Source organism: Schistocerca piceifrons, chromosome 11, assembly GCF_021461385.2.
Source record: "Schistocerca piceifrons isolate TAMUIC-IGC-003096 chromosome 11, iqSchPice1.1, whole genome shotgun sequence".
Lineage (NCBI taxonomy): Eukaryota > Metazoa > Arthropoda > Insecta > Orthoptera > Acrididae > Schistocerca > Schistocerca piceifrons.
This window is the reverse complement of record NC_060148.1, coordinates 139,170,347-139,189,111: the sequence shown is the minus strand read 5'-3', so window position 1 is coordinate 139,189,111 and position 18,765 is coordinate 139,170,347. Positions and strand designations below refer to the sequence as shown.

Sequence of the window (18,765 nt, the reverse complement as noted above, 5' to 3'; positions counted from 1 at the left end):
GTATATCACCCTTATATAGACCCTCTATATAATTCTTCCACCGTTCCGCTTTCTCTTATTCGCTTAGAACTGGTTTTCCATCTGAGCTCTTGTTATTCATCCAAGTGCTTCTCTTTTCTTTAAAGGTCTCTTTAATTTTCCTGTAGGCAATATCTATCTTACCCCTAGTGATATATGCTTATCCTACTAAGATATGTAATACTCCACACTCAGACATATAGACTGCCTGGCCTGCTTTTCCTGATAACATCCTGAGTAGACTCTGCCTGGAGATCTGAATGGGGGACTATTTTACCTCCTGAATATTTTGCCTAAGCTAATTTCGTGCAATAGAACTGCATGCTCTTGAGGAGAAAGACAGAGAGAGCTACAGTTTCGCTTTGCTTTCAGCCATTTGCATTATTGGCACAGGAAGTTGGTTAATGCTACAAGGCCAGGTCCTGCTCCTGCAACTGCTGGAAAGTATTTTGCCCCTCTTGAGGATCCATGTTTAAGTTTGATATCTCCTCAGATAATACTTATTTGTGTTTGCACCTAACACTGTTTTCAATGTTGTTGACATGCAAGCAACCCTGCCTCGGCAGTGTCCATGGTTCATTTGGGGTGAGGACTGTGAACTATTGTCTAAAGTGCTGTCTCTGAGCAGGAGCAATAGTTCTAGCATGTATATCTGTAGAATTACTTCATTATCTATATGAAGATAAATTACAATTCTGTGAGACTGCATTGGTACACATACAAACAAACAGATGAAAACTGTTGCTATGTCTCAGATTTGAGGCTGTAACTCCTAGTTTAAGGATCAGTTACTTAAACTATTAGCCTAACCAAGCATGCCTCCAGGGCTGCCAAGGGGATTTCACTTGTGTGTCCTCATAGATTTTTGTCTTAGGTTCAGGATTTGAAGGTCAGTGGCCAGCCAATTATTTGGTAAAGCAGCATGATACTGTTCTCCATAAAAGTAGAAACAAGAAATGCATTTGGCAATTGAGTGATTTGTGAGTGCTGGCAAGTGTAAAAAATGTATTGTATAGTTGTCTGTAGCTAAGTGCATAGGATAATATTATGTTGTTGTTGTTGTGGTCTTCAGTCCTGAGACTGGTTTGATGCAGCTCTCCATGCTACTCTATCCTGTGCAAGCTTCTTCATCTCCCAGTACCTACTGCAACCTACATCCTTCTGAATCTGCTTAGTGTATTCATCTCTTAGTCTCCCTCTACAATTTTTACCCTCCACGCTGCCCTCCAATACTAAATTGGTAATCCCTTGATGCCTCAGAACATGTCCTACCAACCGATCCCATCTTCTGGTCAAGTTGTGGCACAAACTTCTCTTCTCCCCAATCCTATTCAATACTTCCTCATTACTTATGTGATCTACCCATCTAATCTTCAACATTCTTCTGTAGCACCACATTTCGAAAGCTTCAATTCTCTTCTTGTCCAAACTATTTATCGTCCATGTTTCACTTCCATACATGCCTACACTCCATACAAATACCTTCAGAAATGACTTCCTGACACTTAAATCTATACTCGATGTTAACAAATTTCTCTTCTTCAGAAACTCTTTCCTTGCCATTGCCTGTCTACATTTTATATCCTCTCTACTTCGACCATCATCAGTTATTTTGCTCCCCAAATAGCAAAACTCCTTTACTACTTTAAGTGCCTCATTTCCTAATCTAATTCCCTCAGCATCGCCCGACTTAATTTGACTACATTCCATTATCCTAGTTTTGCTTTTGTTGATGTTCAATATTATAATAATCATAAAATTGGTGGTTCAGATCACACTAAGTGCTACCAGTTCTTTTAGTTTTATTTACATTCCATATGTAAAACAAATGGTAATTTTAATTCGTGCTGAGTCATACTTTTCCAATAGTTATTTTTAGTTAAAAGTTACATAAAGATGCGAGTATTGTTAAAAAATTACATTTTGGTACAAAAATGGAGAGCATAAAAAAAAAACCCGCATGAATGTATCAAAATTTTTGTTTTAATATGTCGAATGCCCCCCATGAACCATGGACCTTGCCGTTGGTGGGGAGGCTTGCGTGCCTCAGCTATACAGATGGCCGTACCGTAGGTGCCACCACAACGGAGGGGTATCTGTTGACAGGCCAGACAAACATGTGGTTCCTGAAGAGGGGCAGCAGCCTTTTCAGTAGTTGCAGGGGCAACAGTCTGGATGATTGACTGATCTGGCCTTGTAACATTAACCAAAACGGCCTTGCTGTGCTGGTACTGCGGACGGCTGAAAGCAAGGGGAAACTACAGCCGTAAATTTTCCCGAGGACATGCAGCTTTACTGTATCATTAAATGATGATGGCGTCCTCTTGGGTAAAATATTCCGGAGGTAAAATAGTCCCCCATTCGGATCTCCGGGCGGGGACTACTCAAGAGGACGTCGTTATCAGGAGAAAGAAAACTGATGTTCTACGGATCGGAGTGTGGAATGCCCGATCCCTTAATCGGGCAGGTAGGTTAGAAAATTTAAAAAGGGCAGTGGATAGGTTAAAGTTATAGTGGGAATTAGTGAAGTTCGGTGGCAGGAGGAACAACACTTTTGGTCAGGTGATTACAGGGTTATAAATACAAAATCAAATAGGGGTAATGCAGGAGTAGGTTTAATAATGAATAAAAAAATAGGAGTGCGGGTTAGCTACTACAAACAGCATAGTGAACGCATTATTGTGGCCAAGATAGACACAAAGCCCATGCGTACTACAGTAGTACAAGTTTATATGCCAACTAGCTCTGCAGATGATGAAGAAATTGATGAAATGTATGACGAGATAAAAGAAATTATTCAGGTAGTGAAGGGAGACGAAAATTTGATAGTCATGGGTGACTGGAATTCGTCAGTAGGAAAAGGGAGAGAAGGAAACATAGGTGAATATGGATTGGGGGGAAGAAATAAAAGAGGAAGCCACCTTGTAGAATTTAGCACAGAGCATAACTTAATCATAGCTAACACTTGGTTCAAGAATCATAAAAGAAGCTTGTATACCTGGAAGAATCCTGGAGATACTAAAAAGTATCAGATAGATTATGTAATGGTAAGACAGAGATTTAGGAACCAGGTTTTAAATTGTAAGACATTTCCAGGGGCAGATGTGGATTCTGACCACAATCTATTGGTTATGAACTGCAGATTGAAACTGAAGAAACTGCAAAAAGGTGGGAATTCAAGGAGATGGGACCTGGATAAACTGAAAGAACCAGAGGTTGTAGAGAGTTTCAGGGAGAGCATAAGGGAACAATTGACACGCATGGGGGAAAGAAATACAGTAGAAGAAGATTGGGTAGCTCTGAGGGATGAAGTAGTGAAGGCAGCAGAGGATCAAGTAGGTAAAAAGACGAGGGCTAATAGAAATCCTTGGGTAACAGAAGAAATATTGAATTTAATTGATGAAAGGAGAAAATATAAAAATCCAGCAAATGAAGCAGGCAAAAAGGAATACAAACGTCTCAAAAATGAGATCGACAGGAAGTGCAAAATGGCTAAGCAGGGATGGCTAGAGGACAAATGTAAGGATGTAGAGGCTTGTCTCACTAGGGGTAAGATAGATATTGCCTACAGGAAAATTAAAGAGACCTTTGGAGAGAAGAGAGCCATTTGTATGAATATCAAGAGCTCAGATGGCAACCCAGTTCTAAGCAAAGAAGGTAAGGCAGAAAGGTGGAAGGAGTATATAGAGGGTTTATACAAGGGCGATGTACTTGAGGACAATATTATGGAAATGGAAGAGGATGTAGATGAAGATGAAATGGGAGATAAGATACTGCGTGAAGAGTTTGACAGAGCACTGAAAGACCTGAGTCGAAACAAGGCCCTGGGAGTAGATAACATTCCATTAGAACTACTGATGGCCTTGGGAGAACCAGTCATGACAAAAGTCTACCATCTGGTGAGCAAGATGTATGAGACAGGCGAAATACCCTCAGACTTCAAGAAGAATATAATAATTCCAATCCCAAAGAAAGCAGGTGTTGACAGATGTGAAACTTACCGAACTATCAGTTTAATAAGTCACAGCTGCTAAATACTAACGCGAATTCTTTACAGATGAATGGAAAACCTGGTAGAAGCGGACCTCGGAGAAGATCAGTTTGGATTCCTTAGAAATGTTGGAACATGTGAGGCAATACTAACCTTACAACTTACCTTAGAAGAAAGATTAAGATGAGGCAAACCTACGTTTCTAGCATTTGTAGACTTAGAGAAAGCTTTTGACAATGTTAACTGGAATACTCTCTTTCAAATTCTGAAGGTGACAGGGGTAAAATACAGGGAGCGAAAGGCTATTTACAATTTGTACAGAAACCAGATGGCAGTTCTGAGTCGAGGGACATGAAAGGGAAGCAGTGGTTGGGAAAGGAGTGAGACAGGGTTGTAGCCTCTCCCCGATGTTATTCAATCTGTGTATTGAGCAAGCAGTAATGGAAACAAAAGAAAAATTTGGAGTAGGTATTAAAATTCATGGAGAAGAAATAAAAACTTTGAGGTTCACCGATGACATTGTAATTCTGTCAGAGACAGCAAAGGACTTGGAAGAGCAGTTGAACAGAATGGACAGTGTCTTGAAAGGAGGATATAAGATGAACATCAACAAAATCAAAACGAGGATAATGGAATGTAGTCAAATTAAATCGGGTGATGCTGAGGGGATTAGATCAGGAAATGAGACACTTAAAGTAGTGAAGGAGTTTTGCTATTTAGGGAATGAAATAACTGATGGTCTAAGTAGAGAGGATATAAAATGTAGACTGGCAATGGCAAGGAAATCGTTTCTGAAGAAGAGAAATTTGTTAACATCGAGTATAGATTTAAGTGTCAGGAAGTCGTTTCTGAAAGTATTTGTTTGGAGTGTAGCCATGTATGGAAGTGAAACATGGACCATAACCATTTTGGACAAGAAGAGAATAGAAGCTTTTGAAATGTGGTGCTACAGAAGAATGCTTAAGATTAGATGGGTAGATCACATAACTAATGAGGTGGTATTGAATAGGATTGGGGAGAAGAGAAGTTTGTGGCACAACTTGACTAGAAGAAGGGATCGGTTGGTAGGACATGTTTTGAGGCATCACGGGATCACAAATTTAGCATTGGATGGCAGCGTGGATGGTAAAAATCGTAGAGGGAGACCAAGAGATGAATACACTAAGCAGATTCAGAAGGATGTAGGTTGCAGTAGGTACTGGGAGATGAAGCAGCTTGCACAGGATAGAGTAGCATGGAGAGCTGCATCAAACCAGTCTCAGGACAGAAGACCACAACAACAACATGTCGAATGATGAAAAAACATGTAATTTTTGCCAAACCATTACAATTCAGTGTTTGTTTAATTTGCAATTTGTTAGTAGACAAGGAAGTTTTTAAAAAGTAGTAGTTCCTGCTAGGAGATTCGAACCAGCAACTTTTTCATTAAGGCACTTTTATGCTATTCTTCCAATTACCAGCAATTGTGTTAATAAATAGGAAATGTTTTGTAGTAGGCAGCACTCAGAAGTCTTCTGATCTTCAAAGTCACATTTTTTTAGTTTGGTTACTTCCTAGTGCTGGCTTAGGAAATTGATGTTCCAGCACTAAACTCCAAATACTGTAAGTCTGAAGGAAATTGAAGCGGATGATCTGCAAGATACCCTTTACAGTCAAGTTCTTATTGTCACAGGGAAGTGTCCATAATGGTTAAGGTGGCAGCCCATAAAATGCAAGAAATCCAGGTTTAACTTATCAGTGCAGCCAAAATAAATTTTTACATCTGTTGTTAGACAAATCTCTAATATTAGACAGTCACTAGATCACTATATGAATGTTTCTGATTAGCTTAAATCACCCGGTATTCAAAATTGTATTTGATTGCATTCAGCAGAATAGTGAGTGAATAGAGCAGTCAATTTTACTTGATGAATGACTGTAGGATTCATTTTTATTCATGCAGAGGAACTGTTCTGTTTCCAAAATCATATAGGAGAACAAAATTATCTGCTGTTTAGGTCTTTAGCTCCAAACATGTTTGCTGTGCCTCTACTTACAACCTGAAATGACCTGTGCATTTTTTCTATTCCCATGAAACGCCACTGTTCCATAAAATAACAGTTCCATTGCCAGAGGTGATCCTGCAACATCCACTTTTTTATTTCATCTGATGGCTGCCCTTTCAGGTCTAGTGGTCAATTGTGTAGAAAAAGTTTGGTTTTTCCTTCTCCCTCCTGTCCCCACTTTAGTCAATTTTGTATCTGTCATTTTAGTATGTGTGGTGTAGTAAGAAATGTGAAATGCATTTTTATGTTCTTTAGTGGAGAAAATTTCTAAGGCAAAGCATTGTAATTATGTCTTTTCTGTTACTGTCTTCTGTTCTGCTACCATCTCCATCATTGTCAACTATCAGCTGTAGAGATGTCTTTGATCCTTTTTCTAATGTTTTTGTTCAGAAGTTCTGGGATCTTCGTTTTTTGTTTCATGTTTTGCAAGATATGATGTTACTTATAAATTAATGGAAGGCCTCTTATATAAGCTGTCTTGGTGGTTCTCATATGTTCAACTTTTGGTTGGCCATGGGGATTCAGGTGATTTAGCTTCATTTGAATTTGCTGTACAGATATCTGCTGTCATGTAACTATGTAATGTTGTTAACATTTGCAGGTCCTCACTGTATTCCACAACATTCCCCATGCTAGGTTTATTGGGTGTTATGTCATGTCTGATCACTTTACCAGGTTTGTTAGGCCGAAGTATGTTCCTGTCTTCCAGAGTTTGTTTTTAACAGTAGCAATCTGTGATGCTTCAGTAGTCCAGTGCTCATGTTCCAATCTCTGTATTTAGAGAATTTATTATTTTGTGCTTGTCTATTACTAACAGAATAAATATTTTCCTGTTGTGTGGTTTTTCTAAAGAGTTACACAGGCTAATTTTGGGAAAACATGTCTCTAGATTTTCACAGGAATTTTTGTTTTCACAGCTGTGCTAATGTCACAGGACATGATTTTGAGATGAGAGTTCAGTTTGTCGTCTCAAAATTTAGATCTACATCTTCCATGGATTCTCTAAATGTCTTCAATGAAATGGACAGCATGGCTCATGTTGTCTATATTTGGTCAACCTCATGTCATGTTGTACTTTATTGATGTAATTTTCCTCCTAATCTTTTTCACTGTTTGAATTCATGCATCTTCAATTATGTAGCTGACATGTATATATATCCTGTCACTGCAGTATGATAAAGTATTTTCATTTGTATACAATATTTACCAGACTATTTCTTAAGCATTAATGTACTATGGTGGGTGGATGTTGGAACTCAAATAGTTACCTTTTCCACATCACATTTGACACTTCAGAATTATTTTTTCCTCACATTTGATACTTACCTGCATGCAGATTGCAAATTTCAGTAACATGCAATGAGATAAATGCAGATTTATCTCATTGCCCAGTACTGATTTTTCATGATAATGTATTACTGCCTCTGTTCTGTGGTGCATCTTTCTAGTGGGTCCTTGGAATGGAATATCTGATTTTGTAGCTAATTATTTCTAGTTTTCCTACCGTGTTGTGTACAATGCTACTGTTAGTTAATGAAACTCTGGATCTTGTCTTGAATGCATATACACTTTTCTAAGAGTAAGACGATTGCTTATTGAATGGGTGTGAGGTTAAAAATTTAAGTGTTCTGGGTTCCATCCCAGGCATCATCTGTCACTTTTTCACATGGAAATTGTCTATGTGGAAAACGACAGTTTCCATTCCAGTGTGAAGCTCTAGGTCCTCATGTAACTTCCTGTGTCAGTGAGTTCAAATATTGGAGGAAGCCAGTGGTGTACCACATCCAGTAAGACAATGTCTAACAGAGCACTAAGGTGTTAATAACTAACACCAGGTTGTTGAAAGCTTTACTTTTACTTCAGGTTTGCATTAGTTTTTGTGACATTAGACATGTATTTTCCTCAGTACCAAAATTTGGTGACCCACACTTAGATCTGCATTTACGTGCTTATTGTCTTTACAGGTGGTTTTCTGACCTAAAAAATGCATTCTGCATATAACCTGCTAGTTGCTTAGTTTCTTCTTGACCATAGTGCCCTCATTGGCTTTGCAGAGGTACCCTATCATCTTCCACTGAATAACATAGGTCAGAAAATAGGGAGCTGAGATCATCATAAAATCAAAAAATGTTCTTATTGGAGCCTTCACCTTGGCACATTTATAGGAGAGAGAGAGAGAGAGAGAGAGAGAGAGAGAGAGAGAGAGAGAGAGGAAGTAGTAGTAGTAGTAGTAGTAGTAGTAGTAGTAGCTGCTTGGCAAGGATGAAATAATTTCTGTTTGGTTGATATCTGATGTGTCTACCTCCAAAGTAAACAGAACTTTGATTTCAGATGTTTGTCATGTTTTTCTGACATTTCCTACATCCTGTAGGACCTCCCCAGTATGAATAAATTGGAATGAAAGTAAATCTAATTTAATGTGACACATTTTCTTGTTACCTAATGCCAGTTAGTGAATACATGTGACCAATAGCTTTTTAGCCCCACTTGATGTGTAACACAAGAACAGAAGCTTTGAATATGCCATTCTTTCTTTTTTCAGTTTCTTGAAGGTCCGCTAAAGATTGTAATGCCTAGTCTCCATATAAAGCAAGACCTAGAACTAAAACAGGAGGATGGCATTGAGCGTGATGTAAGTTCTCACATCAGTGATGTATTGTGCATGAAGTACTGTATGAATATCATGAGATGCATTGGGTGCAGTAAATTCCAATGATCATAAATGATGAATCATTAAAACCTAGGATATTAGCACTTGTCCAGAATTTTTATAGTATTTCAATTGGCTGTAGGTATATTGTTCTGTTGTGTAATGGTATTTGAATGAAACTTGTGGGAAACATAAGTTTATTAACAGTAACCCACAGTAATTTTATTGTACATGTAAATAATGAATGCCTCAAATTCGTTCTTGGAACAAATGTACCAAAGATGCCTTCCTTGCAGCAGCTGTCAATTTATTTGTCTCTGTTAGAGTTCTATAATAGAAAATATGTAAGATGTAGGAGGTAAAGCAATCAACTGTAAGCAGTATGTTATCAGATAAGTATGGTATTTGTCATACTATTTCTTTTCTCTGAAGTATTTAATGAAAAACATACTGCATTACTGGAATTATGTTTGCTCTGTGTAGACAATGGGTTTATCCAGTATGCATGACATAAATTTACAGTGTAATGGAACATTGCTTATCCCAAACTGCTTGCAAAGAGAAAACATTGTCATAGCAAGAATCCTTGTAAACAGCATTAAATTTAGCACATTAGTGATAGTCTGTGAAATTCAGTATTCATTTAATTATCACCATAGTGTACTAAATTTAATGCTGATGGTTTCTCAGGTCTTCAGCTGCATGGTAGTGTTGATATCTCGCAACATTTCAGGAATTGTCATACTACCCATCTTATGGCGAAGTGTCGAGATTGGTTGAGAGCGGGTTATTTATATGTGCGGTCACCCCCCTCCACTAGACCTTGGGTAGCCGCGGTGGACCAGTGGCGTGCACACGGTGATGGTGATAATAGTCGCCCTTGGCAGCCATGTTTGGTTCTCGGTGTAAGCATTCTGTCTAAGTCCCTGGCAGAGGACGTTGACGGGTAAGCTGCCGATGGACTCCCGCTATCGCAGAGTTCCATGCTGCACAGAGTTGAGATCCCTCATCTCTGTTGACCAGATTGTTGTGAAACCTTATTTCTATGGATTCTTAGATAATGCTTTACCAGAAGCCAGGTGCTCGGCACTGTACCTTTGTATTTTTGAAGTTGAAAGTGTGTTTTTCATTTATGCTGTATTTTGCTTTGGCTGATTTTTCTGTGTGGCCTAGTCATACACATGTGATATGTTCGTCACAGCGTTTAGATGTACAGTGCTGTGTTTGCCCAATGTATTGTTCTATGCATTTGCATGGTATGCTTTATACTCCTGGTGTGTTAAGGATCAGCGGGTCTTTGGCAGTACCTAGGAGCTCCCTGTCATTGGTGGTGATTGGAGAACGGTTTTGATATTATATTTGCCAAGAAATAGTGCAATTTTGGCTGAGAGCGGAACTGTGTACGGCAGGAAAGCGAGTCGTTTCTCCTACTTCATCATAATCTGGGGTTCTCACTGCTTCCTTCTTCCTTTTAAGTGCCCTGTTGATCTGCGTTTCACTGCAGTAATTTTGGAGGAAGACTTCCCTCAGGTGTTGCAGCTCGGATGGTTGGCTGTCTTAGTTGCAGATGGCATGCGCCCTACGTACCAGTGTGGTAAGTACTGTTTGGCCAGCTGGAATGGCCGAGGGTTCTAGGCGCTGCAGTCTGGAATTGCACGACCGCTACGGTCGCAGGTTTGAATCCTGCCTTGGGCATGGATGTGTGTGATGATCTTAGGTCAGTTAGGTTTAAGTAGTTCTAAGTTCTAGGGGACTGATGACCACTGCAGTTAAGTCCCATAGTGTTCAGAGCCATTTAAGTACTGTTTGTCTTTGTGCTGGATGGTGGCAGCTTGTTGCATGAAGGTATAGGTCTGTGTGTCTTATTCCTATGTACTGCATGGCCTAGTGAACCATCTGCCTTCCTCTTAATTAAAATATCAAGGAAGGGGAGGCATAAATTTTCCTCCATCATTATAAATTTGGTGTTAGGATGGATGCTGTTGAGGTGTTCCTGAAACTCATCTAGCACCTGTTTGCCATGTCCGCATATAACACAAGTGTCATCGACATAGCGGAAGAAGTGCTTTGGTTTCTGACTGGCACTTTGAAGGGCCACCTCCTCGAAATGTTCGGTATAGAGGTTTGAATTCACAGGAGTCAGTGGAAAGCTCATGGTCACATTGTCAATCTGTTCGATGAATTCCCTGTGGTGCTGAAAGTTGGTTGTTGTTAGTGCTTGTTCGAAGAGGCTGACTTTGTGGTTCAAAGTGCTGGGCTAAAAGTGTCAAGGAGACTTGAAGGACACTTTCGTGAAAAGCGGCGTCATGTTGAAGCTCACGAGTAGGTCCTCGATTTGTAGTAGCATGTCCCTGAGTATTTTTACGAATTTGGCTGAGTTTCTCACATGGTGGCGGCAGTGTCCAACAAAGGGTTGGAGCAGTGTTGCTAGGCATTTAGCAAGTCCTTAACTGTGAGAGTTGGAGTCTGCAATCGGTCGAGATGTACCCCTTCCTTATGGATCTTAGGGAGTCCATAGAGGTGTGGTATTGCTGGCACTCTGGGGTACAGCCACTTCTTTATTGGCTCAGGTAAGCCAGATTTCTGCAGCAGAGCTATCATCTTTCTACTCATCGTCAGGCTTGGATCCTTCTTCAGTCTCTTATAGGCCTCGTGTTGTGGCAGCAGGTTTATTTTCTACCGGTACTCGACAGTGCTTAGTAGCACTGTGGCGTTCCCTTTATCTGCTGGTAGGATCGTTATATCACTGTCATCTCAAAGGGACCAGAGAGCTGCTCGTTCTTCCGCAGATACATTATTTGTAGGCAACTGAGATCTGTCGATTATTCTGGAAGTTTCCCACCTGACTTCCTCTGCTTCCTCCTTTGGAAGCCCTTACTGCTTCTTCCACACCACTATAATGTCTCGTTTCAGGTTTGTTCTGGGGATAGGGGCAAAATTCAGTTCTTTCTTGAGGACTGCGATTGTGGCAGTGTAAAGTTCTTTTCCAGCCGAATTGATCATGGCTCTGATGTCATTCATCTCCTTTTTTGTCAAAAACGTTGCAAGATATCAATGCTACCACCCAGCTGGAGACCGAAGAAACCTTCAACAGTCTTTGCCGGGAAAGCAAACAGTCAAATTTAATGCTGTTTACAAAAATTTGTAACACTTAGTAGAAATCTATTCTTTGTAACAGTATCCAGCTCTGTGGACTAAGATCAGTTGTGGTGAATATTGGAATTTTTACTGGGTAGACGTGATTGGAAAATGAAAAGAAGGGAACTGAAACATTTCAGATGTGGGATTAGAGAATGCCATTGAAAATTAAGTGAACTTACAAGGAATATGGAGTCCTCAGTAGAACTGTTAAGGAAAGAAATGTACAGAATATGCTGACTAAAAGAAGGGACAGGATGATATGGTAAGTGTTAAGACATCAGGTAGTGAACTAGTCAGATGTTTCCATGTCACTTGGGGAAAAATGCTACTATTACACATATCAAATAAGAACTTTAAATAGTGTAGTTAATTTTTATATTAGTTACATAGTCAATAGTGGAACCTCATCACGCACTTGCAACTCTAAACTAGTAGAGAAAGAAGTCCTTTTTTGAGGAGGATATAGTGTAATTCAGTACACAGCAAGATTTGGACAATGTACTATTTATTCCAATATATATCTTGCAAAATGAGTGTGTCAACAAAATAGGAGGCATTAGAGCTAATATAGATGCTTTTTGGCAATTGTTCTCCCCCAAACACCACCTTGTTATGGAGTAGGAAAAGGTGAAGTAATGGATGTAGTGGTACCAGTTGTACACTCTTCCATGCAGCATTGGGTGACTAGTCTGGTGTAGATGTAGGTGTACAAAGAATTGGATATTAATAGGCAGGGATATGGACTGTAATCACACATTTATTATGAGAGAATAAGGAACCCATTTCTTAAAGATCACAGTACTCAGAGACAATGATTGCACAGCACTGTGAGGGTGTTGAAAAACATGATCATTGTTCAAGTGTGTTCAACATAATACTTGATAAATTAACAGTGATACATTGAATGGGAAAATCTGTGCTTGGCACTGTCATAGCAAATTCCAGAGCTAAAATGGTTGTCCATAGCATGCATGAAAGTTGGTCTGTAGAGCATTACCTGAGGAAACAGGTTGAGAACTGTTGACACATGGGTACAAGCTACAGCTGAATTTAAAGCACTAGAACATTAGTAGATCAATAACATTGAAATTATGAAAATGATCGTGTGTAAAATCACAATCTACAGTAAAATTAAAACTGAGGCTTGTCATCTATACTGTCCCCAAAAGTACTTTGGTATTGATACTAGAGCAGGAACACATGGAGATGCAAAATGCAGTTGCCTTATTCTTCCTTGACTGTTCGTATGATCTGACATTTCATTGAACACACCCTAATTTGCATACTAATCAGTGTAAAAAGGTGGAAGTGGGTTCTGGAAGAGTTGCACTACATTCTCATTTTAGATTTGTTTGTGGCAATAAATTTTTAGTTTTATATGCTGAATATTTTCGAAAATCCATTATCTAATGTTCCTGAAAATTTCAGTCATAGGGAAACTTTGTTACTGAGTTCAAAAGACCCAATTGTGTTAACAAAATACTTAGAATATATCTTATTTTCAACAGCTCCAAACTCTGTCAGACATGTCTAACATAAGATTAATTTAAATTAAATATTATGTGTGATGCTCTGCTCATGTGATAAGGTATCAGCCATCTGTTTTGTTGAGAGAAACACAGCACAGGATTTACGGTTAACATGGCCTTACATTTTCTGATCAAACATTACAAATCCATGTAACAAGAAAGTTACCAATTTTGGTACGGGTAAGGAAATTTAAGTTTGAAAGTAAGAAGAGTAGTGATAACATCAATCACTACCCTCTAATTATGACAATTATGATACAAAAAATTAACATTTCGTTAGTGTCACTAGTGCTGAATTCCTGAGGTGCACTTCATTTGATTGTAGTCGCCAATTAAAGCCTTCTTAGTAATGAAAATACAATCTGCTCTGCAGGTAAATACACCACAAAATCTGTGGTGATTTTCTTAACAGCTTAATTAGTGAGTTCCCCAACTGAACAGTGTACCTTTTTTACTTGTCTCATCAATGTTTTGCAACATAATCTTCAATTTAGGCCCATATCAATTCTGTTTGGTTGAAGTGCCAGTGAGAAGTTATCAGCCTAATTATTTTATGCCTGTATGTTTTTGTCAACGTGTAAGTTTTTGTATGTGGCCAACTGGTTTATTGAGAGGTATTGGCTTTATATGCTCTATCTTTTCAAATTTTTCACTAACTTCCAGTTACGGATGCTGAAGCCAATAATTTCCTCTTTTTTATTTTAGCGTAAGCTTCTCATCAACAACAGTACATTTGGGAGCACTATCAACAAAAGGTGTTGATGATGTAGGCAGATTATGCACAAACCATTTCTCTCAACTGATTTTATTTTGCAATGCCTTGAACAAGAGTGATATTGATATGTTGTTGTTGTGGTCTTCAGTCCTGAGACTGGTTTGATGCAGCTCTCCATGCTACTCCATCCTGTGCAAGCTTCATCTCCCAGTACCTACTGCAGCCTACATCCTTCTGAATCTGCTTAGTATATTCATCTCTTGGTCTCCCTTTACGATTTTTACCCTCCATGCTGCCCTCCAGTACTAAATTGGTGATCCCTTAATGCCTCAGAACATGTTCTACCAACCTATCCCTCCTTCTGGCCAAGTTGTGCCACAGACTCCTCTTCTCCCCAATTGTATTCAACACCTCCTCATTAGTTATGTGATCTACCCATCAAATCTTAAGCATTCTTCTGTAGCATCACATTTCGAAAGCTTCTATCTCTTCTTGTCTAAACTATTTATCGTCCATGTTTCACTTCCACACAGGGCTACACTCCATACAAATAATTTCAAAACTACTTCCTGACACTTAAATCTATACTCGATGTTAACAAATCTCTCTTCTTCAGAAACGCTTTTCTTGCCATTGCCAGTCTACATTTTATATCCTCTCTACTTCGACCATCATCAGTTATTTTGCTCCCCAAATAGCAAAACTCCTTTACTACTTGACGTGTCTCATTTCCTAATCTAATTCCCTCAGCATCACCTGACTTACTTCGACTACATTCCATTATGCTTGTTTTGCTTTTGTAGATGTTCATCTTATATCCTCCTTTCAAGACACTGTCCATTCCGTTCAGTTGCTCTTCCAGGTCCTTTGCTGTCTCTGACAGATTTACAATGTTATTGGCAGACATCGAAGTTTTTGTTTCTTATCCATGGTTTTTAATTCCTACTCCTAATTTTTATTTTGTTTCCTTTCCTGCTTGCTTAATATGCTAATCGAATAGCATCAGGGATAGGCTACAACTCGGTCCCACTCCCTTCCCAACCATTGCTTCCCTTTCATGCCACTTGACTTATAACTGCCATCTGGTTTCTGTACAAATTGTAAATACCTTTTTGTTCCCTTTATTTGACCCCTGCCACCTTCAAAATTTGACACAGTGTTAGTCAACATTGTCAAAAGTTTTCTCTAAGTCTACACATGTTGGTTTGCCTTTCAGAAATCTATCTTCTAAGTTCAATTCTGCCAGGCACTTACACGTGATTTGCTGAGTATGCATGTAGATACAGGTGATGCAGATTTGGGTAAGTTGTAGGTTCAGTAGTGCCTCACATGTTCCAACATTTGTATGGAATTCAAACTGATCTTCCCTGAGGTCAGCTTCTACCAGTTTTTCCATTCATCTGTAAGGAATTCGTGTTAATATTTTGCAGCTGTGACTTATTAAACTGACAGCTTGGCAATTTTCAATCACCTGCTTTCTTGGTAATTGGAATTATTGTATTCTTCTTGAAATCTTAGGGTATTTTGCCTGTCTATCAGGCTATCAGTAGTTCTAATGGAATGTTGTCTACTCTTCATGGTTTCACTTGCTGAAGATGGTCAGTCCTTCACAACAGTAAATCTGTTTCTAATTCAGAAAGTTGTTGATGCAACAGCAAGCCCTGTGATGTCCTGCTCTCATTTTCTGGAATAGCACTTTGCTTTTGGAAACTGCTCCTGATTCTCAAGCATGACGACTGCTTGCTGCTTTGCTTCTCGATGACATCCTGTTCGTGTTGAGGCCCATAGAACTCTGAACTCTTTCTGGTTGGTGTTTACAGTAGGTTGCTGGATGGTCTGATCAAGGCCGAAATCCAAACATACCACTCTGACCAGGGTGCCATTGCCGTCAATCTGGTGATGAAAAAAGTAGGTGCCTCCTTAGTGTGCATGCACGTGCACTCTCTCTCTCTCTCTCTCTCTCTCTCTCTCTCTCTCTCTCTCTCTCTCTCACCATTGATAGATTGGTGCTTCCGTCAAAGATCAAAGCAGGCTATGAAGTTATCACAGTCCAACCATGTATTCTGAATCTGATGTGCTGCTACCAGTGTCATTGTTTCAATCACTAGAATGTCTTGTTGACACCTGGCCAAATGTTTAACCTATGGTGGGGATGCACACAAGGGCAATTGTTCTCTTCCTCCCTACCGTATAAACAGAAATGGCCACCATGCTGCTCCTCTTGAGATAGCCCCATGTATCTTGATGAGTGGGGTGTCCAGGAGATCTAGCTAACAGAAATGTACCTTAGCTGGTCGCTCGAAAGTTACTGGCTAGTCTCAAACCCTGTCTTCTGCTGTCTGGTACTTAGAGTACTGTTCTTGCTAAATCTCGCTCCATGCAAACCTGAGACCTTAAATTCTACTCTGAGGTTGTGAAATTACCCAGTGTTATGGTAATAATGGCCATTCCTTCTCCAACTCTGGCCACACAGGGTGAAGTCACCAGTTATACAACCGGCAGCCAAGGAAGGACAGCAGGAATACTCCCGTGAAGAACTCGTATGACTCTACTGCCAACCACAGCCTGAGTCTTCATCTGCTAGCCAGAAAGGTCCGAAGAAGTCCAAGAAAGGCAAATGACCTCCTTCGCCAATTCAAAGGGCCTCTTTGGTGGTGTCGCCACGTGATAACTTGGCCTGGCTGGCCTTTGTGTCTCTGCTGTGCACCACTAACCATTTCTCTGTATTGAATTCTGCAAGCTGTCTGCACAACAAAGCCGACACGTCTGTAGACTAAATGGAACACAATTGCCGTGGCTCTGTGCCCTGTAGCAGTGAGTCATGACAGGATGGAAATCGGCATCCTCTGAGGTGACATCCATTCATTGTTTCCTTATCATGACTCCCTGAATGGATGTTCGTGGCCTTCAATGCAACAAAGAGGATTTAGGGTGGCTTTTAGGATTGCAGCATCCACTTGTATTCTGCTCTCAGGAACAAAATTGTGTCCTCATAACTGCATTGAGATTTTGCACCTCTTCCTGGTCTGATTTTACTTTCCCCAAGCTCATCTATTGGGGAGTCAAGCTGCTCATACCGGATGATGCTCATAGTAAAGCCGTCTCCCTGACTCCCCGTCTTCAAGCTGTTCCAGTTCGCCTTTCCGTTCCTCATTTGACCTTCTCCCTTTGCACCACTTACATCCCTCCATCATTCAATGTCACAAGGGAAGACTCTCGCAGCTTGTTGGGCAACTTCCTCACCCACTTCTCCTGCTCAGTGACTAAAGCACACCATCACTTCTGCCCCCCCCCCCCACCCCTCAATTCTGCAAGTCCGGTGGTTAGAATATGCCCGAGGTATTCCGGCCTGTCGTAAGAGGCGACTAAAAGGAGTCTCCTATGTCTTGGCCTTTGTGATGGTCCCCCATCTGGTTTGACCATCTTTCTAAATTTTCCTGAAGAGCGAGCCAAGTGGGGAAGGGTGCCTTACATGGTGCATCATGTCCATCGTGCATTGAGATCCTTAACACTTTTTCGTCATCGCATTGCAGTCCTGCCCATTCTGCATATCTTGGGTGAGACACACTCCTGGGTGCATTTCCACCATGCACTATGCAGCGTCACTTTCTGTGCCTATGGTGACCATGGACTTCTTTGCACCTCATATCCAGCACGGTATCTAGTCCAGTGTGTGTGTGTACCCTGTTGGTTGCAGCATCCCCCTACAACACAGGGATCACTCTGCTGATGTCTGCGCCATTAACTCCCCACATATGCCATGGAGTAGACGGCCATCTCCCTAGGGCATCGGGACTCCCAGCAATGACCATCCTGCCAGGTGATCCTTGCTGAGGCTGGGTGGCACCTGTGGGGAGGGCCCCTGTTCGGTGTGGGTGGCATTGGGTTGGTGGCATCAGGGCAGATGACACGCCATGATGTGTAGTATGTCATCTCATGCTGGTGGTCCGCTGCCAGCAGTCTTTCAGTGGGAAAAGTCTAACTTCAATGCTAAGAAATATGAGCCCAAATCGTCCCCCTCCCTGGCCACATCATGGCAGGAACGCCAGGCTAAAGATGGCAGTGAAGCATATTCGCCTCAGTACCTCGTATGTGCGGGGAATCTTTGATGTCCATGAAAACTCAATTTTTCGTGGAGCATTTGGGTGACAAGTTGAGAAAGGTGGAGGGTTTGTCCAAAATGCGCTCTGGGTCAGTCCTTACAAAAACAGCATCCTCTGCCCAATCACAGGTATAACTCGCTTGTAACAAATTGGGGGATGTTTCTGTTTCCATCACACTCCATAAGATCTTAAATCTGGTCCAGGGTATTACATTCCACAGGGACTGGAACAGAAAAGGGAGGTAATGACAGTGGCATATTACGTGCCCTCTGCCATACACCGTTGGGTGGCTTGCGGAGTATAAATGTAGATGTAGACCTAGTTTTGCAGTCTGAAAACGAGCTGCATGCCAGTTTAGAGCGGCGATGTGTTCATTTCATCTGCTGCATTCATTGGGGTCCGACCCCCCCAGGGGGTCCACAACTCTTTTGTGGACACGTGCGTAGCGAGCACGGGACCCCGAGCTAATGTGGCCCTCCTTCCTTTCTGGGCTGCATACCTTCCCTTTCCTCATCCTTCCCCGTCCCCCATCTTCGCCCCCCCCCTCCTCACCTCTGGCTCTTTCCTTCCCTT

At 40.8% G+C, this 18,765-nt stretch overlaps 1 protein-coding gene across 7 annotated transcripts in view; it reads left to right on the top strand.

Annotated features, from left to right (window-relative positions):
• LOC124720389 (zinc finger protein ZFP2-like) overlaps positions 1–18,765 on the top strand; it is a 201,001-nt gene that overhangs the window by 13,520 nt on the left and 168,716 nt on the right. For 6 of the 7 annotated variants that reach the window (XM_047245727.1, XM_047245726.1, XM_047245725.1 and 3 more), the window contains exon 4: positions 8,597–8,686. In XM_047245727.1, the coding sequence (XP_047101683.1) occupies positions 8,597–8,686 (90 nt within the window). Of the gene's footprint in view, positions 1–8,596; positions 8,687–16,562; positions 16,685–18,765 lie in introns of those variants that run through there. The other variant, XM_047245729.1, reaches the window with a different exon arrangement.